We start from the raw sequence: 10,376 nt of genomic DNA, 5'->3' as shown, positions 1-10,376 counted from the left end.
ACCGCGTCCTCGACCGCGTCCTCGACCGCGTCCTCGACCGCGTCCTCGACCCACTGGAGACCAGTGCGTGTCTCATGTGTTCAAAATGAAGAACCAAAAACTGCTGAGAGTCCAAAGTGTGACAAACTGAGCCGGTGCCGGCTCGGGTCTGTGGAGCGGGGTTCATTCACACATATTACTGTTATTATTGATGATGATATAAATATTACACCGTGAATGTTGCTTCAGAACTTTTCCTCTGACGTGTTTTGTCTCGTTTCAGATGGAGCTTTGTTTTCTCTGTGTTTCTGTGGCTTTGCTCTTCACAGTCTGTGCGGCGCAGAAAGGCAAGTCCTGTAGACCCGGTGTAGACCCGGTGTAGACCCGGTGTAGACCCGGTGTAGACCCGGTGTAGACCCGGTGTAGACCCGGTGTAGACCCAGTGTAGACCCGGTGTAGACCCAGTGTAGACCTGGTGTAGACCCAGTGTAGACCCGGTGTAGACCCGGTGTTTGACTGATGCAGTTGCTGCTTCTTCCCACAGAGGGCAGTATTTGCATTAAGGCCAATGCACAGTCGTGTGGAGAGTGTATCCAGGTGTCGGAGGCGTGCGGCTGGTGCGCACACGAGGTACACACACTAACAACACACTAACAACACACTAACAACACACTAACAACACACTAACAACACACTAACAACACACTAACAACACACTAACAACACACTAACAACACACTAACATCACACTAACAACACACTAACAACACACTAACAACACACTAACAACACACTAACAACACACTAGCAGCACACTAACAACACACTAACAACACACTAACAACACACTAGCAACACACTAGCAACACACTAGCAACACACTAGCAACACACTAACATCACACTAACATCACACTAACAACACACTAACATCACACTAACATCACACTAACAACACACTAACAACACACTAACAACACACTAACAACACACTAACAACACACTAACAACACACTAACAACACACTAACAACACACTAACAACACACTAACAACACACTAACAACACACTAACAACACACTAACAACACACTAACAGCACACTAACAGCACACTAACAGCACACTAGCAGCACACTAACAACACACTAACAACACACTAACAACACACTAACAGCACACTAACAGCACACTAGCAGCACACACACGTCACACACACGTCACACACACACGTCACACACACACGTCACACACTGACGTCACACACACTGTTGTATTTATACTTCTCGTACGTTGAAGTATTTGTGGATAAAATTCTAAAAATCTGTAGAAAAATGTCACATTCAGTCAGTTTATGCAGAATTTACATAAACTCTGAACATTAATGTTAGTTTTTTTGCTGTGGTTGTGATGTCATCAATTACAAACAGGAAGTGAAATAATAAACCTAAAAATGCATTTTTCTGGGTCATTTGAGTTCAATGAGTCGTCCGACCTGTCGGGGGTGCTTCAACTCACTTTAACTCACTTTAACTCGCTTTAACTCGCTTCAACTCGCTTCAACTCGCTTTAACTCGCTTTAACTCGCTTTAACTCGCTTTAACTCACTTTAACTCGCTTCAACTCGCTTCAACTCGCTTTAACTCGCTTTAACTCGCTTTAACTCGCTTTAACTCGCTTCAACTCGCTTTAACTCACTTTAACTCGCTTCAACTCGCTTCAACTCGCTTTAACTCGCTTCAACTCACTTTAACTCACTTTAACTCACTTTAACTCGCTTCAACTCGCTTTAACTCGCTTTAACTCACTTTAACTCACTTTAACTCGCTTTAACTCGCTTTAACTCACTTTAACTCACTTTAACTCACTTTAACTCGCTTCAACTCGCTTCAACTCGCTTTAACTCACTTTAACTCACTTTAACTCACTTTAACTCACTTTAACTCGCTTTAACTCGCTTCAACTCACTTTAACTCACTTTAACTCGCTTTAACTCACTTTAACTCGCTTTAACTCGCTTCAACTCGCTTCAACTCGCTTCAACTCACTTTAACTCACTTTAACTCGCTTTAACTCGCTTCAACTCGCTTTAACTCACTTTAACTCACTTTAACTCGCTTTAACTCACTTTAACTCACTTTAACTCGCTTTAACTCGCTTTAACTCGCTTCAACTCACTTTAACTCGCTTTAACTCGCTTTAACTCACTTTAACTCACTTTAACTCACTTTAACTCGCTTTAACTCGCTTCAACTCGCTTCAACTCGCTTCAACTCACTTTAACTCACTTTAACTCACTTTAACTCGCTTCAACTCGCTTTAACTCACTTTAACTCACTTTAACTCACTTTAACTCACTTTAACTCGCTTTAACTCGCTTTAACTCGCTTTAACTCGCTTCAACTCGCTTCAACTCGCTTCAACTCGCTTTAACTCGCTTTAACTCGCTTCAACTCGCTTCAACTCGCTTCAACTCGCTTTAACTCGCTTTAACTCGCTTTAACTCGCTTTAACTCGCTTTAACTCGCTTTAACTCGCTTTAACTCGCTTTAACTCGCTTCAACTCGCTTCAACTCGCTTCAACTCGCTTTAACTCGCTTTAACTCGCTTTAACTCGCTTTAACTCGCTTCAACTCGCTTCAACTCGCTTCAACTCGCTTCAACTCGCTTTAACTCGCTTTAACTCGCTTTAACTCGCTTTAACTCACTTTAACTCGCTAACTCGCTTTAACTCGCTTTAACTCGCTTTAACTCGCTTTAACTCGCTTTAACTCGCTTCAACTCGCTTCAACTCGCTTCAACTCGCTTTAACTCGCTTTAACTCGCTTTAACTCACTTTAACTCACTTTAACTCGCTAACTCGCTTTAACTCGCTTTAACTCGCTTTAACTCGCTGTAACTCGCTTCAACTCGCTTTAACTCTAACTCGCTTTAACTCGCTTTAACTCGCTTTAACTCACTTTACTTTAACTCGCTTTAACTCTAACTCGCTGTAACTCGCTTTATCTCGCTTTATCTCGCTGTAACTCGCTTTATCTCGCTGTAACTCGCTGTAACTCGCTTTATCTCGCTGTAACTCGCTGTAACTCGCTGTAACTCGCTTTATCTCGCTGTAACTCGCTGTAACTCGCTGTAACTCGCTGTAACTCGCTGTAACTCGCTTTATCTCGCTTTATCTCGCTGTAACTCGCTGTAACTCGCTTTATCTCGCTGTAACTCGCTGTAACTCGCTGTAACTCGCTTTATCTCGCTGTAACTCGCTTTATCTCGCTGTATCTCGCTGCAACTCGCTGTAACTCGCTTTATCTCGCTGTAACTCGCTGTAACTCGCTTTATCTCGCTGTAACTCGCTTTATCTCGCTGTAACTCGCTTAAAGCGAGTTAAACTCCCTTTAACTCGCTGTAACTCGCTTTATCTCGCTTTAACTCGCTTTATCTCGCTTTAACTCGCTGTAACTCGCTGTAACACTCGCTGTAACTCGCTTTAACTTGCTTTAACCCACTGTAACTCACTAACTCGTTTAAAGCGAGTTAAACTCCCTTTGACTCGCTTTAACTCGCTTTATCTCGCTGTGTCGCTGTAACTCGCTTTAACTCGTCACAACCACAGCGCAAAAACTCTAATGTTAATGTTTTTTTATTGGACAAGTCCTGTAGACCCGGTTTAGTCCCGGTTTAGTCCCGGTTTAGTGTGGCTCAAACGCTCCTTTAACCCGGGCTCTTTGGCGCTCAGGCGTTCCTGAGCGTGGGCGAGGCTAAGTCGGCGCGCTGTGACGACCTCCAGTCCCTGTCGGAGCGTCATTGTCCTCCAGAGAAAATCGAGAACCCGCGAGGGAGAACGACCATCGACAAGAACCAGCCCGTGACCAACCGCAAGAAGGACGCCCCCGAGAAGCTGAAGCCCGAGCAGATCACGCAGATCCAGCCGCAGAAGCTCACGCTCACGCTCAGATCTGGTACGTTCTTCTCTAGGCGAGCCTCAGACGTTCTCCCTGACCTTTTCTCCTGATGTTCCTTCTGTAGGCGAGCCTCAGACGTTCTCCCTGACCTTTTCTCCTGATGTTCCTTCTTTAGGCGAGCCTCAGACGTTCTCCCTGACCTTTTCTCCTGATGTTCCTTCTTTAGGCGAGCCTCAGACGTTCTCCCTGACCTTCAAGCGTGCAGAGGATTATCCCATCGACCTCTACTACCTCATGGACCTGTCATTCTCCATGAAAGACGATCTGGAGAACGTGAAGAACCTGGGAACGGACCTGATGAAGGAGATGCAGGCCATCACCTCCGACTTCAGGATCGGTAAGACAGGAGTTTATCCAGGGGGTGAGGGCGGGGCAAGGCGGGCGCTGCAAGGCGGGCAGGCCAAGCAAGGCGGGCGGGCCAAGGCGGGCGGGCCAAGGCGGGCGGGCCAAGGCGGGCGGGCTGGCGGGGGAGGTGGGCGGGGTTATAAGTGCGATGTCTGACAGAGTATTACTAGGAGAACCTGGAGAGGAATGCTACACTGTTAGCCCGATGCTACACCGTTAGCCCGATGCTACACTGTTAGCCACAGGGACCAGAGAGTTCTGTTCAGTGGTTACAGCCCTGTACGTTCCCCGTACGTTCCCTCAGGTTTCGGGTCGTTTGTGGAGAAGACGGTGATGCCGTACATCAGCACGACCCCAGCGCGCCTCATAAACCCCTGCACCGGGAACCAGAACTGCACCAGCCCCTTCAGCTACAAGAACGTCCTGAAGCTCACGGACAAAGGAGACGAGTTCAACCGCCTCGTGAGCCAGCAGCAGATCTCAGGCAACCTGGACTCTCCTGAGGGAGGCTTCGACGCCATCATGCAGGTCGCCGTGTGTGAGGTGAGCGGGCGGGGCGGGGGCGGGACCGGGGCGGGGCATCTGACTCTTTCCTCTGTCCCTCAGGAGCCTGGCAGGGCATCTGACTCTCTCCTCTGTCCCTCAGGAGCAGATCGGTTGGAGGAACGTCACTCGGCTGCTGGTTTTCTCCACAGACGCCGGGTTTCATTTCGCCGGAGACGGAAAACTGGGCGGAATCGTTCTTCCCAACGATGGGAAATGTCACCTGGAGAACAACATGTACACCATGAGCCACTACTACGTATGTGTTCATACCACAACACGCTTAAACACGCTTAAACACGCTTAAAACACATTCACACTTTCACAATGGGTCAAATACTATAGTCGGCCTCGTCTGTGCGAGACTGAAAGTCGGAGCTGAAGATGAAGAGCGTTGAAGCCTGTGAAGTGTTGACTTCCTGTTGCTTCTTCTCAGTTTAACCTTGTTTGTCCTTCAGGATTATCCGTCCATCGCTCACCTGGTGCAGAAACTGAGCGACCACAACATCCAGACCATCTTCGCTGTGACTCAAGACTTCCAGCCCGTTTACAAGGTTTGTCCAGGTTTATACCCGGAGCTGCGCCCGCCTAAAGCCCGGCGCTGCGCCCGCCTAAAGCCCGGCGCTGCGCCCGCCTGAAGCCCGGAGCTGCGCCCGCCCTGAAGCCCGGCGCTGCGCCCGCCTGAAGCCCGGAGCTGCGCCCGCCCTGAAGCCCGGAGCTGCGCCCGCCCTGAAGCCCGGCGCTGCGCCCGCCTGAAGCCCGGAGCTGCGCCCGCCCTGAAGCCCGGCGCTGCGCCCGCCCTGAAGCCCGGAGCTGCGCCCGCCCTGAAGCCCGGAGCTGCGCCCGCCCTGAAGCCCGGCGCTGCGCCCGCCTGAAGCCCGGAGCTGCGCCCGCCCTGAAGCCCGGCGCTGCGCCCGCCCTGAAGCCCGGAGCTGCGCCCGCCCTGAAGCCCGGAGCTGCGCCCGCCTAAAGTTTACTTTGTTGTTTTCCTGCAGGAGCTGAAGAACCTCATCCCAAAGTCGGCCGTGGGAACTCTGTCCTCAAACTCCAGTAACGTCATCAAACTGATCATCGACGCCTACAACGTGAGTGTCATTGTTCTTCACCCAGATCTTCAGTGTCATTGTTCTTCACACAGATCTTCAGTGTCATTGTTCTTCACACAGATCTTCAGTGTCATTGTTCTTCACACAGATCTTCAGTGTCATTGTTCTTCACACAGATCTTCAGAGTGTCATTGTTCTTCACACAGATCTTCAGTGTCATTGTTCTTCACACAGATCTTCAGTGTCATTGTTCCTCACACAGATCTTCAGAGTGTCATTGTTCTTCACACAGATCTTCAGTGTCATTGTTCCTCACGCAGATCTTCAGAGTGTCATTGTTCCTCACACAGATCTTCAGAGTGTCATTGTTCCTCACGCAGATCTTCAGTGTGTCATTGTTCTTCACACAGATCTTCAGTGTCATTGTTCCTCACGCAGATCTTCAGAGTGTCATTGTTCTTCACACAGATCTTCAGTGTCATTGTTCCTCACGCAGATCTTCAGAGTGTCATTGTTCCTCACGCAGATCTTCAGAGTGTCATTGTTCCTCACGCAGATCTTCAGAGTGTCATTCTTCCTCACGCAGATCTTCAGAGTGTCATTGTTCCTCACGCAGATCTTCAGAGTGTCATTGTTCCTCAAACAGATCTTCAGAGTGTCATTGTTCCTCACGCAGATCTTCAGAGTGTCATTGTTCCTCACACAGATCTTCAGAGTGTCATTGTTCCTCACACAGACCTTGTGTTTCAGTCTTTGTCGTCGGAGGTCATCCTTGAGAACAGCAGACTTCCTGAAGGTGTTTCCATCTCCTACAAGTCTCTGTGTAAGAACGGAGTCGAGGGAACGGGCGAGAACGGACGCAAGTGCTCCAACATCTCCATCGGCGATCAGGTACGGAGGGAAACGGGCCTCAAGTCCGGGTTGGGACCGTTTTTTGTAACGGGGTTTGGACAGGGTTTGGACGGGGTTTGGACGGGGTTTGGACGGGTTTGGACGGGGTTTGGACAGGGCTTGGACCGGGTTTGGACAGGGCTTGGACAGGGCTTGGACCGGGTTTGGACGGGGCTTGGACAGGGCTTGGACCGGGTTTGGACGGGGCTTGGGCGGGGCTTGGACGTGGCTTGGACGTGGCTTGGACGTGGCTTGGACGTGGCTTGGACGTGGCTTGGACGGGGTTTGGACGGGGCTTGGACAGGGCTTGGACAGGGCTTGGACAGGGCTTGGACCGGGTTTGGACGGGGCTTGGACAGGGCTTGGACCGGGTTTGGACGGGGCTTGGGCGGGGCTTGGACGTGGCTTGGACCGGGCTTGGACCGGGCTTGGACCGGGCTTGGACAGGGTTTGGTTTGGTCTTGCTTTAAGCCGTGTTCAGTTTGGATGCTGCTTAGACCTGGTTCTAGTCTCTGTCTCGTCATACAAAGTCTTTCTTGCTCTAGGTGTCTTTCGAGATCTCTGTGGCGGCGCAGGAATGTCCTGAAAACGGGAAGTCGGAGGTGATCAAGATCAAACCTCTGGGCTTCAACGAGGAGGTGGAGGTGGTGCTGAACTTCATCTGCGAGTGTCAGTGTTCAGCTGCAGGAGAACCACAGAGCGCCAAGTGCGACCAGGGCCACGGCACCTACGAGTGTGGAGCCTGCAAGTACGCTAACGCTTTAGCACCACCGCTAACGCTTTAGCACCACCGCTAACGCTTTAGCACCACCGCTAACGCTTTAGCACCACCGCTAACATTCAGCTGTAGCACTTCAGCTAACGTTCAGCTTTAGCACGACCGCTAACGTTCAGCTTTAGCGCCACCGCTAACGTTCAGCTTTAGCGCCACCGCTAACGTTCAGCTTTAGCGCGACCGCTAACGTTCAGCTTAAGCGCGACCGCTAACGTTCAGCTTTAGCGCGACCGCTAACGCTCAGCTTTAGCGCGACCGCTAACGCTCAGCTTTAGCGCGACCGCTAACGTTCAGCTTAAGCGCGACCGCTAACGTTCAGCTTTAGCGCGACCGCTAATGTTCAGGTGGTCTTTCAGGTGTAACGTGGGCCGCATCGGGCGTCTCTGCGAGTGCAGCAAAGACGAGGTCCGGACCGAGGATCTGGACGCCAACTGCAGGAAGGACAACGGCACCGACATCTGCAGCAACAACGGCGACTGCGTGTGCGGAACCTGCGAGTGCAAGAAACGAGAGAACCCTGCCGAGGTCTACAGCGGAACCTACTGCGAGTGCGACAACTTCAACTGTGACCGCTCCAACAACAAGCTCTGTGGAGGTGAGAGGAGGAGAGAGGAGGAGAGAGGAGGAGGAGAGAGGAGGAGGAGGAGAGAGGAGAGGGAGAGGAGGAGGAGAGAGGAGAGAGGAGGAGAGAGTAGGAGGAGGAGGAGAGGAGGAGAGAGGAGGGGAGAGGAGGAGGAGAGAGGAGGAGGAGGAGAGAGGAGAGGAGGAGGAGAGAGGAGGGGAGAGGAGGAGGAGAGAGGGAGAGAGGAGAGGAGAGGAGGAGGAGAGGAGGAGGAGAGAGGAGGAGAGAGGAGGAGAGAGGAGGAGAGAGGAGGAGAGAGGAGGAGGAGGAGGAGAGGAGGAGAGAGGAGGGGAGAGGAGGAGGAGGAGGAGGAGAGAGGAGAGGGAGAGTAGGAGGAGAGAGTAGGAGGAGAGAGTAGGAGGAGAGAGTAGGAGGAGGAGGAGGAGAGAGGAGGGGAGAGGAGGAGGAGAGAGGGAGAGAGGGAGAGAGGAGAGGGAGAGTGGAGAGGGAGAGGAGAGAGGAGGGGAGAGGAGGAGGGGAGGAGAGGGGGGGAGGAGGAGGGGAGGAGAGGGGGGAGAGGAGAGGAGAGGAGAGGGGGAGGAGGAGGGGGGAGAGGAGGAGAGAGGGAGAGGAGGAGAGAGGGGGAGGAGGAGAGAGGGGGAGGAGGAGAGAGGAGGAGAGAGGAGGAGAGAGGAGGGGAGAGGAGGAGGAGAGAGGAGAGGGAGAGGAGGAGGAGAGAGGAGAGGAGGAGGGGAGAGGAGGAGAGAGGAGGAGGAGGAGGAGAGGAGGAGAGAGGAGGAGAGAGGAGGGGAGAGGAGGAGAGAGGAGAGGGAGAGGAGGAGGAGAGAGGAGAGGGAGAGGAGGAGGAGAGGGGGAGGAGGAGGGGGGAGAGGAGGAGAGAGGGGGAGGAGGAGAGAGGAGGAGAGAGGAGGAGGAGAGGAGGAGAGGGAGAGGAGGAGGAGAGAGGAGGAGAGAGGAGGAGGAGAGGAGGGGAGAGGAGGAGGAGGAGGAGGAGGAGAGGAGGAGGAGAGGAGGAGAGAGGAGGAGAGGAGGAGAGAGGAGGAGAGAGGAGGAGAGAGGAGGGGAGAGGAGGAGGAGAGAGGAGGAGGAGGAGGAGAGAGGAGAGGGAGGAGGAGGAGGAGAGTAGGAGGAGAGAGGAGGAGGAGGAGGAGGAGAGAGGAGGGGAGAGGAGGAGGAGAGAGGAGGAGGAGAGAGGAGGAGGAGGAGGAGGAGAGAGGAGGGGAGAGGAGGAGGAGAGAGGGAGAGAGGAGAGGGAGAGGAGAGGGGGAGGAGGAGAGAGAGGGAGAGGAGGAGGGGGGAGAGGAGGAGAGAGGGGGAGGAGGAGAGAGGGGGAGGAGGAGAGAGGAGGAGGAGAGAGGAGGAGGAGAGAGGAGGAGAGAGGAGGAGAGAGGAGGAGGAGAGAGGAGGAGGAGAGAGGAGAGGAGGAGGAGAGGGAGGAGAGGGGGAGGGAGGAGAGGGGGAGGAGGAGAGAGGAGGAGGGAGGAGGAGAGAGGAGAGAGGAGGAGGGAGAGGAGAGAGGAGGAGGAGAGAGGAGAGGGGGAGGAGGAGAGAGGAGAGAGAGGGGGAGGAGGAGAGAGGAGAGAGAGGGGGAGGAGGAGAGAGGAGAGAGAGGGGGAGGAGGAGAGAGGAGAGAGAGGGGGAGGAGGAGAGAGGAGAGAGAGGGGGAGGAGGAGAGAGGAGAGGGGGAGGAGGAGAGGGGGAGGAGGAGAGAGGAGGAGAGAGGAGGAGGAGGAGAGGGGGAGGAGGGGAGAGGGGGAGGAGGGGAGAGGAGAGAGGAGGAGAAAACTGTCCGTGTTCTTTTTAGTTTACGCCTGGAGGTGTAAGAGCAGATGATAACTAATATATATATAACATGATCGTTAAAAATAATTCTCTCTCTCCCCCCTCCCCCCTCAGGTCACGGCAGGTGTGAGTGCAGGAGGTGCATATGTGAGGCTAACTACACGGGCAGTGCATGTGACTGTTCTCTGGACCAGACGTCGTGTTTGGCTAAAAACGGTCAGATCTGTAACGGGCGTGGCACGTGTGAATGTGGCACCTGCAAATGCACCGACCCCAAGTTCCAGGGGCCCACGTGTGAGATGTGCCCCACCTGCCCCGGAGTCTGCCCCGAGCACAAGTACGAGAGAACACGAACACGGGAACACGCACCCGGAACACGCACCCGGAACACGCACACGGAACACGCACCCGGAACACGCACCCGGAACACGCACACGGCACACGGAACACGCACCCGGAACACGCACACGGAACAC

The 10,376-nt window shown here is 53.1% G+C and overlaps 1 protein-coding gene across 1 annotated transcript in view; it reads left to right on the top strand.

Annotated features, from left to right (window-relative positions):
- Positions 1–525: 525 nt before the first annotated feature.
- Positions 526–10,376, top strand: part of LOC140355894 (integrin beta-1-like) — a 13,430-nt gene continuing 3,579 nt past the window's right edge. The window contains exons 1-11 of the mRNA XM_072440538.1: positions 526–609; positions 3,710–3,932; positions 4,102–4,272; positions 4,585–4,823; positions 4,927–5,082; positions 5,282–5,377; positions 5,819–5,908; positions 6,620–6,760; positions 7,306–7,508; positions 7,892–8,130; positions 10,015–10,237. Of these exons, the coding sequence (XP_072296639.1) occupies positions 4,170–4,272; positions 4,585–4,823; positions 4,927–5,082; positions 5,282–5,377; positions 5,819–5,908; positions 6,620–6,760; positions 7,306–7,508; positions 7,892–8,130; positions 10,015–10,237 (1,490 nt within the window). The 5' untranslated portion in view covers positions 526–609; positions 3,710–3,932; positions 4,102–4,169. The remainder of the gene's footprint in view (positions 610–3,709; positions 3,933–4,101; positions 4,273–4,584; positions 4,824–4,926; positions 5,083–5,281; positions 5,378–5,818; positions 5,909–6,619; positions 6,761–7,305; positions 7,509–7,891; positions 8,131–10,014; positions 10,238–10,376) is intronic.

Source organism: Eucyclogobius newberryi, unplaced genomic scaffold (assembly GCF_026437365.1).
Source record: "Eucyclogobius newberryi isolate DKJ021-1_F unplaced genomic scaffold, fEucNew1.0.hap1 SCAF_12, whole genome shotgun sequence".
Taxonomy (NCBI): Eukaryota; Metazoa; Chordata; class Actinopteri; order Gobiiformes; family Gobiidae; genus Eucyclogobius; species Eucyclogobius newberryi.
Note: the sequence above shows the minus strand (reverse complement) of the source record. Positions and strands in the feature narration are given on the sequence as shown.